Source organism: Gracilinanus agilis, chromosome 1 (genome assembly GCF_016433145.1).
Source record: "Gracilinanus agilis isolate LMUSP501 chromosome 1, AgileGrace, whole genome shotgun sequence".
NCBI lineage: Eukaryota > Metazoa > Chordata > Mammalia > Didelphimorphia > Didelphidae > Gracilinanus > Gracilinanus agilis.
Genome location: NC_058130.1, coordinates 778711994 through 778733592, shown reverse-complemented (window position 1 = coordinate 778733592; position 21599 = coordinate 778711994). Strand labels below are relative to the sequence as shown.

At 53.2% G+C, this 21599-nt stretch overlaps 1 protein-coding gene across 1 annotated transcript; it reads left to right on the top strand.

Annotated features, from left to right (window-relative positions):
- The first annotated feature begins 696 nt into the window (after window positions 1-696).
- PATZ1 (POZ/BTB and AT hook containing zinc finger 1) lies at window positions 697-21236 on the top strand. Its single transcript, XM_044658886.1, has 3 exons — window positions 697-766; window positions 11928-12099; window positions 19963-21236. The coding sequence occupies exons 2-3, from the start codon at window positions 12036-12038 to the stop codon at window positions 20379-20381; spliced, it is 483 nt and encodes a 160-aa protein (XP_044514821.1). The 5' UTR covers window positions 697-766; window positions 11928-12035; the 3' UTR covers window positions 20382-21236.
- The last annotated feature ends 363 nt before the right edge of the window (window positions 21237-21599 follow it).

Sequence of the window (21599 nt, the reverse complement as noted above, 5' to 3'; positions counted from 1 at the left end):
GGGGGCGGGACTGGGGGCCCCAATACACACGTGGGGGGCTGCCCCCATAGCCAGCTCTGCCACAAGCTGAGCTTATTCTTACTGCTGAAGCCCTGGCCTGGGAGCCTCCTCACCCTGATTGCCCACAGCGGTCCTGGCTGTGGGGGTGAGGAACCCTGCGCTGGGGGGGGGGAGTCTGACTGTGGGGGAGGCAGGAGCCGGATCCCTGGGGCCTGGGGGGGGCCTCAGAGAGGGGCCCGGCAGGGGAGCAGGAAGCTTGGGGCTGTTCCCGCTGTCCTGGAACCAGTCTTACCGGTTGGGAGGCCCCTGCCCACCTGCCTCACCAGGCAGCAGGTTTAACCACTCCGCTGGGCCATTAAGGCTCCCTCCTCTGCTCTGCTCTGCTGGTTCTCCAGGGAGCGAATTCCACCCGGCTGGGGGGTTGGCTTCAGCCTGGGAAAGCAGGGGGAGGGGAGCCCTGAGTACTGAGCTGCTTTACCCTGGGACCAGGGAAAGGCTTTTCCCCCAACAGGAAAAATTGCAGCCAGTTCGTCCTGCCCCCTTCTGAAGCCCTCGCAGGCCCCAGGGACAAGGAAGCCCAGGGCCTCCTTCTCCCTCGGAGGCTGGCTGGGCCACTGTGGGGAGGCTGGGAAGGGTCCCGCCACCCCATCCCTCCTCCCCAAGGGGCCCCTTTGAAAGTCTTTGTCTCTCCTTCCTTTCCAGGCCAGACCATCTGAATGGGCACATTAAGCAGGTGCACACCTCGGAGAGGCCTCACAAATGTCAGGTAGGGCCCGTGTGGTGCCAGGGCTCAGGGCTGGGGAGGGAGAGGGACGCCGTCGAGGGCCTGGAGCCCGGAGCGAGCCGTTGGCCTGTGTGCGTGGGGTGGGGGGCCGCGGGGGGCAGCCATCCATCCATCCAGCTGGCAGATGCTTTGCACGCCTCTCGCCTCTCCCTCGCGACCTCTCTGGCGCTGTCGCCACCTTTGGGGCTCCGCCTCTCCCAGCCCTGCCTCAGCCGCTTGGTCTGGGGCTCTCCTCTGCCGCTTGGCCCCTTTCCTCTCAGCCCTCCCAGAACAGCCTCTTCAGTCATCCGTGGCAGAGAGGGATGGCTCGGAACAATGGGTCCCCGAAGGCCCCCCAGATCCCCCGCTCTGTGTTAGCAGATTGTTGGATCTCTTCCCTCTGTCTGCTCCCCCCCGCTGTGGGCTGCTCTTGTGGCCCCTGCCTGGTTTCTGCTCTGTGAATGTAGGCAGGCAAATGGAGGAAGGGGAAGCTCAGGGAGAGGGTGTGGGAAGCCCCTCCTTCAGAGCCTCTGGTCCGCTGTCCATCCCCCGTAGAGCTCGGGGGTCCTGTCTGCCTTTCTCCAGGCCTAGGGGCCGCTGGCCTCGAGGGTCTTCTTTGGAGTGCCTTCCGGTTGCTAGGACACCCTTCCTCACAGCAGCCCGGACAGGTAGGTGGCTGGAAGTCCTCGGCCCGTTTGGCCCTCTGAAGAGTCCGAGGTTCAGAGACGGAAATGGCTGGACCGTGATCACCCGGCCTCTTTCACTGTGTGGGCGTCTGTGGCCCGCTGGGGTCCTGGAGGTCCCAAGCACGGGCAGCCCCAGCGGCTCCCCTGTTTCCTCCCTTCCTCCACGCGAGATGAAAAATAAGGTGAAACGATGCAGCCACCCCACGCTCTGTCCATCTTCATCCGTTGCCATTGGCTTCTTCAGCCAGGGAGAAGGCCGCCATGCAGGCGCTCTTCCCGTCTAGTGCCCCCTAGTGGCAGTGGCCAGGAGGTAGGATGAGGACTGGTGAAATGGGTGTTTTTAGGTTAAATCTCGCAGGGTTGGCCCCTGAACCCAGGGCTTCGGGGATCACCCCCTTCACTTTGGGCTTCTGGGGTCTCCGCTGTAGAGATGGAAGAAACGTTGGAGGCCCTTCGGCCCAACCCCTCGATGTAGATGGGGTCATTAGGCGGGGCCCTCTCCCGGATTGAGGGGTGCGCCTTCGAGGGCCCCCCTTGGCTGGGGGATCTCTCCTGGCCGGCCGCCCCATCAGTTGGTCTCATCCCAGGGCGCTGGGAGGACAGGAGACGATGTCCGCGCTGCCTCCCTCCCTGCTCCGACGCTTGTTCCCAAGCAGACCCCGGCTCGCTAGTGCCCCATAGCTGCGCCTCCAGAGGGGGGCTCGGGGCTCGGGGCGTTGCGCCTGGTGGCCGGGGGTAACCTGCGCTTTCTGCCCTTTTCCAGGTGTGGGGAGGGAGCAGCAGCGGCCTGCCGCCCCTGGAAACTCTGCCTAGCGACCTGGCCTCATGGGACTTTGCCCAGCCTGCTTTGTGGAGGTCGGCCCACCCAGTTCCTGATACCGCCTTTTCCCTTTCTTTAAAAAAATCCTTCCAGGCCCTTGATAATCTGGGCCCAGCACACTCCAGCAGCCATCTCTTCTGCTCCGCTCCGCCTGGCTACTTGAGGCAGGGCTGGACCACCCCCGAGGGTAATCGGGCATTTGCCCAGTGGCCTGTGGGCTAACCTGCCCTCCCTTTGGGGCATTTTTCCTGGGGTGGAGAGAGGGAGCCCCTTGGAAAGTCAGCCTAGCGCCTACCGTCTGCCTGGCTCCCCAGGAGAGCTCGCCCTGCCCCAGCCTGAGAGCTGCCTCGGTTCTCTCTCCTTAGCCTCTTCCTGGGTGGGACGGGTTTGTCCCCATCACAAGACTTCTTGGTTTGGGGGACAGCCCCCCCACTAGGCCCCCAGGAGGACGTGTCTCCTTTGCTGTGTCAGGGTGAGGCTTCGAGGCCCAGGCAAGGCCTTACTCTTTCAGTTGGTCCATTGGCGCTGCCTCTCCCTCCTTGGACTCTTGGCCAGTTTCGTTGGGGACTGATGGTCCTCTGGGCATCTGGCCCCGTATCTCAGCTCCCCGGGCAGCGTGAGCTGCTCTGGAGGTCAACACTCCTATGGGACCAACCCCAGGAGGCTGCCAGCCAAGAGGCTTGTTGGTGTCTACCAGGCCCCGAACCGGCTCGCCGTCTCGTCCATCAGTCTGGTCTCCTTCGGGGTAGCAACTGCCCACTGTCACCCCCGGGGCCTCTGGCTTCCCCGCAGGGACACCGCCCCGTGGCGCCCCTCCTGTCCTCCAGGGTCCCTGTTTCATCTCTGGCTTCCTTAGGTCCTAGGGTTTTTGAGGTTTATTTGGGCAGGAAGTAGGTTAACCAGCCTCAGGGTGCAGTAGACTTGCACAGGGTCACAGCCCTCCCCGCTAGTCCTGGTTGGCTCCACCGCAATGAAATCCATCCATGATAAAGTTTTCATTCGAACATCGAAGCCTTCGTGTGTTTTGTCTCTGGTCTTGGTGCTTGCCCCACGGGCCTTGGTCCCCCTCGCCCCGATTCTCCCTGATTCTCCCACCTCCTTTAATCTGAAGCGGCGAACACACACGCGCACACACACACCCTCCGGTGCCCGCCAGATGCCCCTCTTCGAAGATTTAGGAGTTTGTTCTGGCCAGGTTTCAGGTTTACTGAAGCCTAGACGGAGTCTGAGACTCGTGTTTGTTCTGGGTGGCCTTGTTGGAGCAGATGTCCGCATAGCTCTGGCATTAGGGGCCCTGGACCCCATGGGGCAGACGGGTAGACTGAGGCCCAGGCCGCTTCCTCGTAGTTCCAGGACCATGGAAGAGATCTGTTCCCCAGTACACCCCCTTCCTGAGTCCGGCAGAAAGATGTTCCACTTGGATTCTGGAAGACCTGAGTTCAAATGCCTCCTCTGAAACTTAATGGCTCTGTTATTTCAAGCAAGTACCACGATCTCAGCCTCGGGTTCCTCATCTGTAAAATGGGTCTAAGAAGCCCCTGACCCCCTTACCTCACAGAATTGTTGTGAGATGAAATGTCTGTAGAGCATTCTAGGAATGTCCCAGGTGATTTATTTGCAAAGAAAGAACCTGAAGCCCAGAGAAAGACGAAGAAGAGACAGAAGGAGATGGGAAGAGAGAATGCTGAGAGGAGGCCGGGCTGCCCAGTGGCTGTGCCGGGATTCCCCTCACCCTGGGCTGCCCGCAGTACATTTCTGTCCATTGGGATGCCCGGCTTAGAGGGCTTAGGCCAGGGCTTTAGATGGACACAGGGGCGTGAAGCCTCAGGCCTGGCACTGACCCACGGGCTCTGCCCATTGGTCCTCCCTCTCTCCATGGGCATGTGTAGACCACCCAGGCCTGGGTGATGGGGTACAGCCCTGTCCTTGCCCGTGTTGGCTCAGTCATCATGGCATCATTGGTCATTAGGAGGAACTGGGAGTTTGGATTCAAATCCTGCCTTTGCCTTTTACTGCCTCTGAGGCCCGGCTGGATTATCTCCCCTCTCTGGGGCTCCCTTTCACCCTCTATAAAATGGGTTTGCCTAGATGGTTTCCATGATCCTTGGGACTCTGAGCCACTCCTCCAGGTGCCTGGGTCCATTCCCTTCCCTCCCCTCTGTGGCAGCAGCTTGGGCCGGCCCAGGAGAGGGAAAGTAGCTGGAGGGGACTACTCAGGCTCACAGGGCATGGGAGGAGCAGAGAAGTGGGGAGCCTTCGGGAGATCTCAGGGGCAGGACAAAGCCCCCAAGTGGAATGGGATTTCTGTAGTGGCAATGAGCCTCCTATCCAGAGGTTCCAGACTGACTTCCTCGTTGTGTGGCTCTGGGCAAGTCATGCCACCTTCCTCACCTCATCTGTAAAATGGGGCTGATGGCGGTCCCCACCTCGTGGGGCCACTGGGATGATCCCGAGAGAACGTGGCCTGCTGTGTTGCCCCATTTAAAGCTCTAGAAAATACAGGTTATTTTCTGTTGCAGGGGATGTGGGTTAGATGAGACAGTCACTGAAGGCCCTTGCCAGCTCTTACGTGGAGGGTTCTGGGAGCCTCCACTTTGATACTGTCTGACTCTGTATTCTGGAGCCTGGCAGAGGGTGCCCTGCCCTCTCTCCCCTCCTTGTCCTCCCGTTTCTTTCTTATCCCGAGGACTTGGCCCAGAGCTTTGGCCCCAGAAGCATCCTCGTCCCACTAGGACTTCTCCCCTTGGCACAGGCAGGCCATGTGGGCAGGGAAGCTGGGCGCTGGCCCCAGGGCCATAAGAGCTCAGAAAGGAGGCTGTGTTAGCCATGGCCATGAGTCAGGAATCTCGAGTTGCAGAGGGATTCTCTGGTTCAAACATGACCGATGTGTTGGGGCTGCTCTCTGCCCGGGAAGGCCCGTTTGGTTCTTAGGGGCTAGGAGAGCCTGCCTGGGTCATGGGCCTTGGCTCCTGGGCTCACTGGGGACTGACTGCCCCGGCCTTCTCCAGAGTGGCCCTCTCCCTCTCCATCCCACTTGCCTCTCATCTCTCTTTTCTCTTGGATCAGGTGGCCGGCGCGTTTCTCTCCTAGACATTGCTGCCATCCAGACTTCTGGGTGCTTGGAGTGAATTCCAGGGGGGGTTTCTGACTGTTCACTCTGACCCTTGGCTTCCTCCTCTATAAAACGAGGCCTGGATGACCTCCAAATTCCCTTCCCATGCTCGAACTCTGAACCTGTCCTTTCCCAGGGCCTGATGCCCCACAATCAGCTTCTCGGAAGAGAGCTTCCCGATCTGTGCTGAGGTGTGAGGGAGACTTGGGAGTCGCAGTGTGGACACAAAGGAGCCCTGTTTTTCTGTAAGTTTATCTTGGGGTGACAGATCTGGTGGCTGGCCTGCCACGGTCTCCAGGCACATCCTCCATCTTGGAGAAGCGGCTGAAGAATGATTAGACTTGCTTTTCTTGGCCCCACATCAGGGAACCAGGAATAATGGGGGGAAGAGGGAAAGGAGGAGCTAGGGTCTGTGTCAGAAAAGGCTTTGTTGCAGGGAGAGTTGTGTCTGTCTCAGGAGGCAGTGAGCTCCCTTTCCTTGAAGGGCTTCAGACAAAGGCAAGATGATTATTTCAGGTGCTACATTTAGGGTAGGAGTTACATATACCTTAACAGATTGGATTTCCAAATTATGTTTTGCTTGGGCGAAAACCAAGTTGGGTTTACCTTCCCTAAGTGCCCAGTGACTGACTGGGATGGGGAGAGAACAGGCTGGCCCAGAAGGGATTAGTGATGAGAAAGAGAAGCCAGGCCAGTTGGGGATTCATGTTCTGGCACAGGAAGTGGACAAGGGAGAGCTGACCGTCGTCTTGAAATAATTATGAAAGAACCTGATGAGCCGGTGGCCCGAAGAAGCCTGTGCCTTGGAAGCAGACCCTGGACATCTCCCCAGGCTGAGGGGTGACTCATTGCTTTCTGGAGTCAGGGGAAGCCTGATTTGGCATCTGCTGCTTCCTCTTATTCCCTTCCCAGCTCCATGTGGGACAGAGACTCACCCTCTGTGCCCGCTGCTCCCTGATGGTCAGGAATAAACCGGCTAAGCCCTTCCCAAGTTTCCTTAAAGCCTCACCTTCTGCCTCAGAGTCCTTGCTAAGTGTTAGTTCCAAGTAGAACAGGAAGGGCTGGGCAGTGGGGGTTAAGTGACTTGCCCAGGGTCCTTTCTAGCCCTTGTGTGTTTTTTGAGAGCAGGCATGGGGTGCTGCCTTGGGGAGAGGGCACTGGTGACCGACCGATGGTTTGTGGATGACCAACGTTTGGGAATTCTGCTTGGTCTTCAGCTTGAAAGAGGAGTCTAGAGTCTGGAGATCTACTCTTGGACAAATCTCCAAGTCTCAGTTTCCTCGGCTGTAAAACTAGGATAACACCTGCTCTGAAGGCCTCGATAGGGTTAGAAGAATCAGATAAGATCATGGTGGTTGCTTAAGTGTCGGGGAACCTAATGCCTGTGTAGAAGATGATTATTTCTGTTCTCTGGAGCCAGGCATGAGTGTCTAAAGTCAGGAGAATGTAACGAAAGCTCAAGCTGTAAGTATCATTCCATAGTCTGATGTTGTTGGGGCTATAAACTTCTAATCCTGGCATTCAAAGCCCCTCAAGCTAGCGTTTTTTATTGATAATTTTAAAAATGCATTAGCATCCCCCCCCCATCCCTTCTAGCATTTGTTGTTTCTGAAAGGTGGGGAGGAAGTATCTTAGAATTGCTTAACTCTGCATTTCTCTAATCCAGTAGCGATTTAGAGCACTTTTTTCATGTGACTATCGATAATTTTTATTTTTTTTCTTTTAATAACAAATTTCCACATGAGTTTTCCAAAGTTATAGAATCCAAATTGTCTCCCTCCCTTCTTCCTTCCCCACTCCCAAGAGCTGGCAAGCACTTCAATATGGGTTATATGTGAATTATCATGCAAAACATGTTTCCATATTATTCAAGTGAATAATCTTATAAAACCAAAACCCTAAAACATATACCCAAGTAGACAAGTGACAAATCATACGTTATCATCTGCATTCCTACTCCCAAAGTTCTTTCTCTAGACGTGGACTGCGTTCTTTGTCATAAGTCCCTCAGAATTGTCATGGATCATCGTATTGCTGTTAGTAGCAAAGCCTTATCACAACTGATTGTTTCCGCAACATTGCTGTTACTGTGTATGATGTTCTCCTGGTTCTGCTCGTTTCAGTGTGCATCAGTTCAAGTAGATCTTTCCAGCTCTTTCTAAAATCCTCCAGTTCATCGTTCCTTACAGCACAGTAGTATTACACCACCATCATGAACTACAATTTGTTCAGCCATTCCCCAACAGAGGGACATCCCTTTAGTTTCCAATTCTTTGCCACCACAAAAAGAAATGCTGTAAATATTTTTGTTCAAACAGATCCTTTCTCATTTTTTTGAATCTTATTGGAATTTAGACCTAATAGTGATATTACTGGAGCAAAAGGTATGCATTCTTTTATAGCCGTTTGGGCATCATTCTTAATTGCCCTCCAGAATGATTGGATCAGTTCACAACTCTACCTGCAGTGCATTAGTGTCCCAGTTTTGCCACATCCCCTCTAACATTTATCATTTTCCTTTACTGTCATATTGGCCTCAGAGTTGTCTTAATTTGCCTTTCTCTAATCAAGAGGGATTTAGAACATTTTTTCATATTATTGATAGCTTTGATTTCTTCATATCCTTTGACTATCAATGGAGGAATGTCTTAGATTCTTATAAGTTTGATTTAGTTGTTTATATATTTGGAAAAGAGACCTTCATCAGAGAAATGTGTTATAAAATTTTTTTCCCCAGTTTGTTGCTTCACTTCTAATCTTGGTTGCATTGGTTTTGTTTGTATAAAATCTTTTAAATTTAATATAATCAAAATTATTCATTTTACATCTTGTAGTGTTCTCTCTCTCTTTTGTTTGGTTGTAAATTCTTCCCTTCTCTGTAGATCTAACTATTCTATATTCCCCTAATTTTCTTATAATATCACCCTTTATGTCTAAATCATATACCCATTTTGACCCTACTTTGGTATAGGGTGTGAGATATTGATCTAAAACTAATTTTTGCCCTGTTGTTTTCTAATTTTTCTAGCAGGTTTTGTTATTTAGGGAGTTCTTATCCCAAAAGCTGGGATCTTTGGGTTTATCAAACTGAGGTCTTTTACCCATAGTCTATTCCATTGATCCACCCTTCCATTTCTTAGCCAATACCAGTTTGTTTTGATGATGACTACTTTATAATACAGTTTTAAGATCTGGTACTGTTAGGCCACCGTCCTTCACTTTTTTTATTAGTTCTCTTGATATTCTTGATCTTCTGTTCTTTCATATGAATTTTGTTGTGTTTTTTTTCTGGTTCTATAAAATAGTTTTTTGGTAGTTTGATTGGCACTGAATAAGTAAATCAATATAGGTAGGATTGTCTTGATTTCTTCTGAAAATCATTGTTCATATTCTTTGACTATTTGTCAGTTGGGGAATGGCTCTTATTTTTATAAATTTAAGTCATTTCTCTATATATTCGAGAAATGAGACCTTTATTAAAGAAATTTGCCTGCAACTATCTTTTTTTCCCAGTTACCTATTTTCCTTCTAATTTTGGCTACATTGGTTTTGTTTAGGCAAAACCTTTTTAATTTAATCAAAATTATCCGTTTTATTTCCCATGATCCTCACTATCTCTTTTTCAGTTAATCTGACTCTTACTTGTTTTTTCAGCCTGATTTCACATACCCCATTTCAGAGGATTATTTATGACTTTAGAGCTCTCCAAATCCAACACTATCTTGGAATAGAAGAGCAGAGGCATAGAGAGATCCTCCACTTGACGTGTCCAAGGGCATTCCGATAGCAAGGGCTCTGTGAAGGATTTGAAACCCCACCCCCAAAACCCAGCCCAAATGCCAGAAAGTTTCCTGGGTTTCCCTTCCCAAATTTCTCAGGACATTGTGCTCAGACTCCATCCTCTTGTATCCATCCCCATCACTGTCAGTGAGCAGGATGACCTGAGTTCAAATTTGACCTTAGACATTTGCTAGCTGTGTGATGCTGGGCAAGTCACTTAACAGCTATTTGCCTCAGTTTCTCATTTGTAAAATAGGGACACATTGGAAAAAGAAATGACAAACTACTCCAGTGTCTTTGCCAAGAAAACCTGTGGGCAAGTCCACAGGGTCACCAAGAGTTGGATACAACTGAACAAAAACAAAACCTGGGTGACCCTGCAAGTCACTTTACCTAAGTCTGCCTCAAAGGGGGATAATAGTAACTACTTTGCAGGGTTGGTGTGGGGAATCAACTGAGATATCTGTAAAGTACCTGATGCTTACTACATGTCGGTACAGAGTAGGTTTTATATAAGTGTTTATTCCCATCCTGTATTTTTATTTCACTTATCAGAGGTATCAGAGTTATTTGTTTTCCTGCTTTTCTTCCTCTTTGGATTTTAAGAAAACACCTGGATCCTGTCTCTCTCTATTTCCGACAGATCACAGCACACTGCATACAATAGGTGCTTAATAATTGCTTGTTGGGTGAATGAGTGAATATTTGATAGATGATTTTGGGGAAGGAGGCTTCAGTGCTTAGTCTCAGACCTGACACCTAAGAACTTTAAAATTCTCCTTCCCTGGGCTGGTAATTCTCATGGAATTGTAATCTAGTCATTCCATGGTGTGAGCTGGAGTTCTATCAAGGTTTGTCCTCTATCGCCCCCTTAGGGTTCCCTGTGATCCATAGGGACAAGCTTGCGGGATTTCATTGCTCCCTCTGAGGCCTTTGCTTAATAGGAAGCAAGCAGAAAGGGAGAGACTAGGAACCCAGCCTGCACTAGGCTAATACACCACTTCCCCTCAAATTCACTTGGATGTGACCTAACTGAGCCCTGCAGCTTGGTGGCTCGGGGTTAGAGCGCTGGGCCTGGCGTCAGGAAGACCCGAGTTCAGATTTGGCTTTAGACAAAGTCTTACTACAAAGTGATCTAAGTCACTTTACCTCTGTCTGCCTCAGTTTCCTCATCCATCAAATAGGAATGAGAACAGCTCCTGCCTCCCAAGGTTATCAGGAAGATCCAAGGTGATCCTTTTTGTAAAGTGCTCAGTGCAGGGCCAGGCACAGGGGCTTCATGGAGCCTAGGCCACTGACCTGACCAATTATTAAAAAACCTCATGTATTCACTCGTCAGGGGAGGTCTGGACTCTGGTTTGTAGTTTGGCTCAGAATCAAGAAGAATTTGACAACTGTTGGATAGGGACAAGCACTGGACCTGTTACTAAGGGAGGAGGAAGCTCCCTTTCTTGGCCAATGTAGATGGGCCCTTGAGAGGTTAAGAGACTTACCCAGAGTCACACAGCTAAGATGTCAGGGATAAGACCTGCACCCAGATCTTCCTGGCTCCTCGGGCCAGCTTTTTACCCATCATGCTATGGTCTCTCAAGAGCTTTTATAACCACAATAATAATAGCTAGCTAGCTCTTACATAGTGCTTTAAGGTTTGAAAAGTGATCCTATTGGATTCTCCCAGCTGCCCTGGGAAGTCGATGAGCAGGCCGAGTCTGTTAGCAGCCAGGTGACTTGGGCCAGCCTCGTTCCTGGTGGGGATCCAGAAAGGTGGGCCTTCTCTACCCAGTGTAGACTGACAGGTGGGGAGGCAGCTTGGGAGCTTCTTTGAAATGGAATCTCTAACTCAGGGACCCAGTCAGTTAGGAGGTTTTTTTGTTTGTTTGTTTGCTTGTGTTCCCCCCATTCCTGTAGGAGCTTTGAGGAAATTCCCTCTTATCATTGTGGCTCTAGGCATTTTCTCTGACTGTCCCCCATGCCTGGAACACTCCACCTTCTCCCCTTCAACTGTTGGTCTCTTTGGTTTCCTTTAAGCCTCAACTAAAATCCCACCTCCTACAGGAAGTCTTCCCCAACCCCTCTTAATTCTGCTACCTTCCCTCTGTTCATTATTTCCCATTTATCCTTCATAGAGCCTGATTTGTATGTATTTGTTTGCATGTTGTCTCTCCCCACTGGGTATTGTATTGTAAGTTTCTTGAGGGCAGGGGCCATCTTTTGCTTTTCTGTATGCCCAGCACTTAGCACAGTGCCTGGCACAAAGTGAGTGCTTAATAAAAGTTGATCGATTGATTAACATTGCAATTTAACGTCATAAAAAAGCTACAGGCCCAGGGACGGCAGAGTGGATATATTACTTGCCCAGGGTCACTTGGTTATTCTGGATCAATGGAAAGACTTGAATCTTTTCCTGGTTTCGAATGTATTGCCCATAGAGATTGTTTCCTTCTCTGTAAGTGAATGTCCCAGGGTGCCTGAAGGTGTTTAATAAATACTCATTGATTCCAGTGATTGGTCGGTCGAGTCCTGGCTGTAAGGATGGTTCTTGGTCACCTTCCTACTCTGCCTCTTACTGGTTTAAGAAGGAAGTTGTGTCTGTGAAACAAGGGAGGCGGTATCCAGTCTAACCGGAATACCCATCTGACTTTTGAGATAGTCTCATCTACAAGCCATCCGCGAACACTGAAGTTTAGTGTCTCCCCGGGAAGCAGGAGTCCTTTCCTTTGGGGAGATGAGATGGGAACTCACCCTGATTCTCTTTGCCACCCACAGACCTGTAACGCTTCCTTTGCCACCCGTGACCGCCTGCGCTCCCACCTGGCCTGCCACGAAGACAAGGTACCCTGCCAGGTGTGTGGGAAGTACTTGCGGGCGGCGTATATGGCAGATCACTTGAAGAAACACAGCGAAGGACCAAGCAACTTCTGCAGTATATGTAACCGAGGTAATCTTCCTGTTGTCTGGCATCCTACTGGGTGGTGGTGAGCATGGGTGTTTGAGACAGGGTTCATGGCGCCAGCATCTCCCCACATCCTTGGCCTCCCCAGACGCTACGTTCCCTTCCCACTGGTTAGTACACATCTCCAAACCTTAGAGGCATGACCTGGCTTTTACTTCCTGCTGATGCTTGCTCACTTGGTGTTGGGGGCCGACCTAAAGAGCTGGGGGTGGGGAGGGATCCCGACATGAGATAGCCTTATGTCTTTTTAGGGAGTGTTGGGGAACCGAACAGATGAAATCAAAGCTGTGAAGATGCCAGTCCATTTGTATGCTCTAGGTGGCAGGATACATGCATTTTGCAGGTGCCACTGAAATAGCAAGTTGCCTGGCAGTCAATGAATGCTCTGAGATCACTCAGGCCTCCCAGTGGTAGTAGTCTCTGAGTTTTCTTCTTGCTAACTCGCTGGCACCAAAGGACCTGCCAGCCAGAGATCTAGGGAGTTTGGATTGGCAAAGACTTTGGGGCCTAAGACGTTAGAGAAGAACCCATCGAGTTCTTTAATGAGAGCTTGAGAATCCTAGTCACAGGGTCTTCTTAGTTATCCTGAAACCTCTTTTGAGGATGGTTCTATTCCCTCTCCTACTTTGCCTCATACCGGTATAAGAAGGAAGCCATCTCTGTGAGACAAGAGGTATGATTGAGTCTCACTGCAACAGCATCTGGCCTTTGGGACAGTCGGTCTCAGCTGGGTCCCACGTCCCACCCAAGTCATTTGTAAATGATTTCTTAAGGTCCCAAACCCATTCGAGCTGATTTCATTTTCATCTCCCTGGATAGCCATTTACCTCACAGAATTCTGATGGAAATGTGCCCAGAGTGGGCAAGAATACTTTTGGTGGGGCGGTGGGCAGGCAAAGGATATAGAGGCCGAGGACTCAGCTAAGGCCCAGTCATGCTGGTACAGTTGAGCCTGAAGGTTCAATTTCCCAACTGTCTCTGTCGGTTGTTGGGGAGTTTGAAAGAATCCAAAGTGACTATATGGGGACCAGTTGTGTTGAAAGATGCTAAAAGGTTAGCTCTATGTGTTGGTTTTGGGAATGCTAACAGGTTTTGGAGCCCCTAAAGGTAAAACAGAGCTGAACTTGGGATGTTTTCATGGGGCATGTCCACAGGCTCCCGCGTGTCTTAGGAGTGGTAGCCTTGGCAGTGTCCAGCGAGGGGGGCTGTGGAGAGCACTGGTTTGTGGGGTCAGAAGATCTGGGTTCTCGCGTTGGCTCCGCCTTTACTTAGTACATGACTTTGGACAAGTCCCTTCTCTGAGATTCAGTTTCCTCATCTATAAAACAGGGATAATGATACCTGGCCAGCCTACCTCACACTACCCTTACTACCTTGTTGTGGGAATAAAGAACGGTACGGATTTGAAAACAGACTTTGCATATTCTAAAGGGCTCTACAAATAAGATGATATCATCATCATCCTCATCATCCTCATCATCCTCATCATCCTCATCCTCATCATCATTATTATTATTATTATTATGGGAGAGGGTGTGACTTCTGGCAGTCCCTTAAGTAAACTCTGCATAAATATCTAGGAAGTGTCTAGATATTCGGCAGGCGCGAAGTGGTATTATAGTAACAGCCCTCACCGAGGGGAGCAAGTAGCCTAACGACTCACACACAGGCCGAGGTCTCAGTGGCATTGTAAGATGTCCCAGGTATGGGGCAGTCACAGCATGGGAAATCTAGGATTCGCCTTACTGGCTTCTAGGAGCCGGATGCTTTTCTTCAGATGCCTCTACCCTGAGAACCTGGGTAGAGCTGATTGCAGATGGAGCTTATCCATAAAATTAGGAGAGCCTCATTTACTGGATGGGATGCTTCCTCGAGATGAGAGTGGGGGGTGGAGGGAAAGGGTGACAGGCAGGCCAATGGGGTGATATGGAGAGGCTCTATGTAGCTGGGCCTCAAGTCTGGGACTCGGTGGGGTGAGACATTGAACAAATGGGATTTCCAACCCTTTCCATCAGCCGGTGCCTAGCATCACTTTAAATCCAGACAAGTAAACTGTTATTGGGCAGCGTTTTGACAACACTCTTCCATTGTCGAGGCTCCTACCACTTGGTGAACTTGGTGGAGGCCAGTGAAAGATGGAGCCGGGCCTCCTGGGTGAATTGGAGAATCCCAGCGGCCGTCTCTAGGACAGAGACCCCATGGAACTGCATTAATGGACGCGACTCTGGACAATGAAGACCACAGAACCTTGGACCACAGAGGAGGCTACAGATCATGGGGAAAACCCAACAGAGTGGAAATGGACCTTGAGTTAAGCTGATGGAAGCACTTGGCATTTTACAAGATTTTCATGGTTCTCTTCCCCCAGAGCTTGTCAAAAGAATAAAGTGACTTAATCATTGGGATAAATGATTCAGAAACGAAGGGCCACATTTGGATCGGGGCTGCAGATGGCCTGTTCTTGGGCCTCAGCCCTGCAGGATGGTGGTCCCATTTCTCCAGGACACCAGAAGAAAAATCAACTCTCAGCAGACCCATCCTGGGAAGTCAGAGGGAGAGGACCCAATTCTTAAAGAAGAAGAAAAATAATGACAATAGGAGCATTAGCATAGCACTTTAACACTTGCAAAGCACTTTACCTAGAACTATGATCCTAGGCCAGTTCCTTGTATAGAAGCAGAAAAAGAATCAAGCAGTTAGCACTTGGCAGAGAGGAGAAGAGGAGGCTCTTTCTGGACAGCAGAGTCATTTCTAAGCTGTTGTTGTCTAGGTACAGGGAGACTTGGGAGCTTGAGAAATATTGTTATTTCCTTCCTTGCTAGAGAAAATTGCTGTGGAGCCTCACTTCGGAAGATAATCCGACTCTGGCCATTCTAGACAGCCAGTAAGCGCGTTTATTAAGCTCCTGCTGTGTGCCAGGCGTTGTTACGGGCTTGGGTTACAAAGAACGGTAAAAGACAGCTGCGGGTTGGCTCTCGTTCCAGGCCCAGGCCTGCCTTTGCCAGTGGGGTGTGTGACGGAAATGATTTCCACAGCATTCATTCTGGGGGTTCAGGGGGCACCGAAGCGCCTGAACTCACGTCCACCAGCTCTGTGGGTCAGGCGATGTCATCCCCAGAGGACACTTTCTAGTAGGGCTAGAGGCCTGCCTGGGTTGGGGAGGAGATGCCGCTCATGTTGGCAGGGAGCTTGGACTAGAGATGGCCTTCAAGCTCCTTCCTGAGATTCTGGGAAGCCCCTAAGGACCCTTTAAGAGCAGAGCCCCGAACTCTCCTCGGTCAGACACGTGCGGGCGGGGATTAGGGAAGAAAAGGGCGAGCTGGGGCCGGCTTCAGCGGGAGCCTTTAACTGGGAAATCATCAAACGCTCCAAATCCAGCCTTGATTTATTGTTTTATTGACTGTCTAGACTTTGAAAAGTGGTGAAGATAATGTTAATAATGCAGATTAAACTTCAAGATGTGTGTACTTCTTTTTTCCCCATGAGAGCTGGTTGTTAAACATTTACCAAGGGCAGCCAGGTGGCTCCAAGGCTAGAGTGCCAGGCATGGAGTAGCGAAGACTTGGGTTCAAATCTGACCTCAGACACTTCCTCACTGCATCACCCCGTTTGCCTTCTGGCTCAGAGTTGTTACTAAGACAGAAAGCAAGGGTTTAAAAAAAATGACCAGCAGCAGATGTCCGGTTTAGAAGGCCGATGGGTGTGAAAGCCCCAGGTTTTGTGGTCTAGTTTAGTCTAGAACTCGAGCTGTCTAGAACGGTGGCAGAGAAGGGTCAGGGCTTGATGGGGCTTGGCAGTTCAGAATTCCCTTGGAAGCAGGGTTTTGTCCCCTAGCCCAGCAGCAGGCCCTGATCAAGGAGCATTTCTTTCTCCGGGGATTGCGGCTAGCCAGAGAACCTGCCCCACTACCCTCTTTCCTGGTCCCCTCGTCAGAGGTGCCCTACAAAGAGTCTGTCCCAGGGAATCAGGGGTGTTGAATGGAGTTGGTTCACTCTCGGTGGGGGAGTGTCACGACCTGGTCTGGCAGCCAGCGTGTGTCCCCTCACTGCCCCGATTCCTTCTCTTGGATGACTCTGCAGAGAACGGGCCAAGAGGGCCAGCATTCTGATTTGAGGCACTTAGCTCCTGAGATGCTTTCTGCCCCAAAGCTCCAGCCGAGGTCCTCTCTGCCTTCGGCCCCGTGTCCTTCCTAGCTGCGGTCAAGACCAGCCCAGGGCCCCGTTCTCCAGGAAGTGGCATTTGCCTGTGCTAGGGAGTTCCTCATATTTAGGAGAACTCCAGGAACTGGAAAAAGAAAGGAAACAGGCCCTTACGACATAGTCTCAAGGGGCTCCCTGTGGCCTGGCGTTTTGTGTGGCTTTTCAGGATCCCCCAGTAGCCTTCTTTGTGTTCAGCTGGGTACACTCTGCTTCTCGGGGGCCAGACCCGAAAATAAGAAAAAAGGGCCAGAAACCCGGCCAATTCTCCGTGACATTTTGCTGCCTTTTCCTCTGCTCAGGGGCCGGGCACTCGGCCACACTGCCCAAGGGCCGCAGCCCACCGAGCCATAGACCAGTTTGTCAATTGCTCCTTCAGGCGAGGCCCTACAGGGAAGGGAAACAGGCAAAACAAAAATCCTCTCCAGCCCTCAAGCAGGGCTCAGGACCCAAGACTCCGAAGCAGTAGCAAATAGCAGCCACACCATATTCAGTTTCTTTGTTGAGAAGCCCCCAATTTTACCACACAAGGACCAGAAACCAGTGTAAGATTTAGTCCTGCCCTGGAAGCAACAGTTTCCAGAGCCCTACCTGCCCGCCCGCCCACCCATCCGTCCGTCTGCCCGTCCATCTTTCCACCCATCCATTCATCGACAAGTATTTGTCAAGCCCCCACCATGTGCCCTGTTGGGAATACAAGTACAAAGAATGAAATGTTTCCTCCTTACAATAGCGGCCTTGCCATTTATCTCCTCTTCTGTCATCTGGGAGTATCCAACCGATCTCTGCCCTTGAGTGTGAGGAAGCTGCAGGACTGGCCTCCCTCCTGCCCTTAGAGACGCGCCCTTCTCCGAAGCCCGAGCCGTGCCCACTGCTCTGCAGAGGAGCCCGAGGCCCAGACAGGGAAGTCGCTGACTGGTCACCCAGCTGGGAAGTGTCCGTATTGGGACCCCAGCTGTTGCGGGGGGGTCATCAGGTCACAACACTCGCAGATCAGAGCAGATAACTGACTTTTCTAAGTGATCTGAGCGTCCCTTAGGACCTTTGGGCCTATTAAAGTGGGCCTGCTGGTTTTACCGTCGCCGGGTCTTTAAAAAAAGAATGAAAATTCAGTGTCTGCAAGCCGAGGCGTCATTCTGAGTTAAAGGGACACAGTCGCTCTACCCACGCCCACATCTTTTGCCAAAAAACGGGGGGGAAAAACATCTTATAAGGAGCCTAGACTTCCATAACATTCTGATTTGGAGACGTGCAGGAGGAAGCCAGGGACATGGGCCGTAGGGGCCGCTCCCTGGCCGCACGCGGACTGGCCCTCGCCAAGCTCTTACCAGAGGCTCTGGATGCGCCGGGGAGAGGGGCATTAGCCCGAGAAACCAGCCTCCCCGCTACTGCCTTGGTTTTAAGCACATGGATATGGATGAAATGGAGCAGTGGAGGGACCCGGCTTCGTTTCACACTTTCTAGAGGGTCAGAGTGGACCTCCAAAACCTCTGGGCTCTGAAAATATTATGATTCTCTATTGGAAACCTACAGGATAAAAAGACATAGAAACGAAGGAGCTAACTGTGTCCCTTTAATGCCGCGGCCCAGTTGGGCAGTTCAGAAGAGAGCAGCAGGTCCTATTTCCTGAAGTTGCAATTAAAAAAGTCCTCCCCGCAGAGAAATGAAATGAGAATCTCCTGGCTGTGCCGATGAGGAGGGAGCCCAGGGAAGCTTTGCCCCGACGGAGCCCGTCTCCTCGGCTTTCCCTGGACACCAAACAGGAGGAGATTTGCTTTTATTATTCTCTTAAAAGCAATCTCAGAGCCCAGATGCGAGGGCTCATTAGGCAAAGCTCTCGGCTCTCAGCCCTGCCCTGGGTGGTGCTCATTTAGGCGTCATGGACATCCCACCTTGTCCATCTCCCCGCGGAGAAGGCGGGCAAGACCAGCTCCATCTTGGAGGAATCCACCCTGGATTCCTCTCGTTCAGCCAGTAGCCGCTCTTGTCCGATTTGGCCCGGGTAGCCGAGGCGCTTGTCATTTCTGTGAGACACGGAGTCAGGACGCGGTGTTCGCGCTGTGCCCCCGGAGGAGGTTTCCTCTCTGGGGTCCCCGGAAGCCTCGGGACGGCCCCGGCCTCGGCCATGTCGTCGGGGCCCCCGTAGCACGCGCCCCGACGGCCAGGAGCAGCCGGGGAAACAGGTGTCTCTGGGTGCCGGTGGCAGGATCTCATCTCCTTTTGTCTCGTTTAGGTTTCTCCTCTGCCTCCTACTTAAAGGTCCATGTTAAAACCCACCACGGTGTTCCCCTTCCCCAGGTCTCCAGGCACCCGGAGCCCATCCCGAGTGGGGGAGCAGCGTTCCACTGCGCCAGGACCTATGGCATCAAAGGCAAGCGACTCCCTGCCCTGCACGCTGCCTGGGCGCGGGGAGGAGGGGCGGAGCCGACGTGGCCCTGGAGGGCGGCCGCCGGGCTGGGCCCTGCCGCTGGGTCCCTCCAGGGGTTCAGAGTGAGGCTTCTTGGGTCCCCCAGCCAGGCCCCACACCCCCGGCCCTTGCCTGCACTCTGCTGCCGCCAGGCCACCAGCCCTGTCCTCTGCCACGGCCCTGCCCCTCCCCCTGCATGAGAAGTCAGGGGCGTCGGGGGTCAGAGAGGGGCCGCAGAGCCTCCCCTTCCTGGGGCCTCCCGGACGGTCTCTGGTGGCCCAGGGAGAGGGGGAGCCGCCCCCGGGGCTCTGTGCCCGGCTCGTCCTGGAGAGATGCCTCAGAGGTGAGCCCGGGGGCTTGGCCAGCTGCAGCGGCCACCCTGCCCTGATCGATGGCATGCTCCGTGCTCCCATCGGGGGGCCGAGGGCTCCACGCCTGTCCACCTGCCTCCCGCAGACCCTCGCCACCTCGGGCTGCTTAGGAGCCTGGGCACGGCTGGCCCAGGGCTACCGTCTAGAGGAGGAGGCTGCCAGGGCTTGCGGGCCTTGGTACTGAGAGGGTCAGTCCGGCCTCGTCCGTGTCGCGGGCTTCCCTGGGGGGCCGGGGGCAGGCGGGCTCTGCCCGGGCGTGTAGGCAGGCAGGCAGGCAGGCGGACAGGCGCCTCTGGTTTGGAACAAGAAGACCAAGGTCAGAAGAGGCAGCGTGCCAGGGTGGAGAGCCTGAGGCCCAGCCCGGCGAGTCTCGCTTCTGCTCCTCTCCGGCTCCTGGGCCTCTTCCTGCCCCGGGTCCTGGGGGCCTGCCGGAGGCAGGCAAGCAGAGCCTGGCAAGTCATTCAGGGTATTCCTGGCCTGCTAGGAAGTCGTGCTGGTCCAGAGGAACTCGGAGCCTCTGGGAGAGGCTGCGGATGGTGGTTCTTGGTCTCCGTCCTTGCTCTTGTGTCCTTGAGCCGGACTGTCTGGCGGCCGTTGTTTCAGGGATGTAGATTCTGTCTACCCTCCAGTCCTCGGGCCGAGGAGGGGCCGAGGTGGAGGCGGTGGGCAGAGAAGGCCCTAGCGAGGAAGGCGGCACCTCTGGGGGGTCTCGGGTGCCCGGCCCACAGACTGAGCGGTTAGGCCTCCTCAGGGCCCTCGGGGCTGCTGGCCGGCCCCCCGTCCCCGCCCCCCCGCCCATGCTTGCTAGTCTGAGCCTCCCCTCCCTCCCAGGAGCCTGGCCTCATCTCTGTGTTTTGTCTTGTTCTGTTTGTAGAAGGCCAGAAATGCTCACATCAGGACCCGATTGAGAGCTCCGATTCGTACGGTGACCTCTCGGACGCCAGTGACCTCAAGACCCCGGAGAAACAGAGCGCCAACGGCTCCTTCTCTTGTGACATGGCCGTCCCCAAAAACAAGCTGGAGCCCGACGGGGAGAAGAAGTACCCCTGCCCCGAGTGCGGGAGCTTCTTCCGCTCCAAGTCCTACTTGAACAAACACATCCAGAAGGTGCACGTGCGGGCCCTCGGGGGGCCCCTGGGGGAGCTGGGCCCTGCGCTGGGCTCGCCCTTCTCCCCCCAACAGAACATGTCCCTGCTGGAGTCCTTCGGCTTTCAGATCGTGCAGTCCGCCTTCGCGTCATCCTTGGTAGACCCGGAGGTCGACCCGCAGCCGCTGGGGCCAGAGGGCAAGTGAGGCCGGCGCGTCCCGCGAGCGAGCGCAGCCCTGCAAGTCAGCGGGAGCCGCAGAGAGCTGCGGAGGAGGAAGCAGCGATGTCCTGGGTTCTGTAGCCGAGATTTTGATTCCTTTCTAACCCCCGACTCCCCCCGCCCGCTCCTAAAGCCCCTTAGAGGTAGCTTCTGAGGCCGCAGCCGCGCGGGGCAGCCCGCAGGGGACGTGGGGCCACGGCGAGCGACGGCGGAGCCTCCCAGGGACCCCCCAACCCCCCCGAAACCACAGTAAGTTTCCACCCGCCTGCAAACACCGATCAATTCCCAGCGTTGGGACCGAATCCGGAAGCCTGTAGCAGACCACGGTGCCGCCGTGCCTCGGGAGACTCTCCGATGCGCCGGGCGGGGCTCCGAGACCCCGCGGAGGCGACCCCCACCGGCCCCAGCTGGATCTTTGGTACTTTGACCATTCAACTTGCTGTGTCGGGTTTTAATTCTCTAATTATTATTATTATTGTTATTATTTTTAGGACCTGTTGTAGTGAGTTGCTACTGAAAGCCAGTCCAGGTGATATACGGAGCTCTTTTTAAGCAGCAGTCACATTAGGGTTAGGATTAAACTTTTTTAGGTGTATCATAAATAATAACTTGGCTAGTGGATGGTTTTAAGTCTATGGAAGAAATAGTTTTATGCAAAATTTAAAAAAATGCCAGTCTGGTTGGGGTGTAGAAGTTGGGCTCTAGCCGGGGACCCCGAGGCGGGAGAAGCCGCTCGCCGGGAGCGCCGGCTACCACTGCTGTGTTGCGTTGAAATAAACCCCGTTTTGCTGAGTGATGTGATTTGATCTGATCAGACTGTATTAAAAAAGTTAGTACGTTCCTTTCTCCGTTCTGTCTGCTTATTGAACCGGGGTGTCCGCCGCTCGTAGCAAGGCAGGGAGCGGCCGGCGAGGCGGGCCGGGGGGCGGGCTGGCTTCGGGCCAGAGCTCGGCTCGGGATTCCCTGTCTGCCGCCGCCGGCGTTATGCGGAGACGCGGGTAGTCCTTCCTTAGAGTGGAACCCTGAGATGCTCGGGTGTCCGGCCGGCAATCCCAGCCCGCTGCCTCCTGGGGGCCGAGGGGTCTGGGGAGAGATGGCGAGGGGGCTGCGAACGTGGCTGGGAAGGAGCCGGCACCTTGCTCGTCAATAACCTTGGGGTTCCCGCGTGATGTGTGGAGTTGATGCGTGGCAGACCGTTATTCTG

Excerpts from the sequence above, each read along its gene's own strand:
- PATZ1 (XM_044658886.1), top strand. The coding sequence starts at position 12,036 with ATGGCAGATCACTTGAAGAAACACAGCGAAGGACCAAGCAACTTCTGC. Across the intron at positions 12,100-19,962 it reads CTGCAGTATATGTAACCGAG|AAGGCCAGAAATGCTCACAT; the intron begins GTAATCTTCCTG and ends TTCTGTTTGTAG.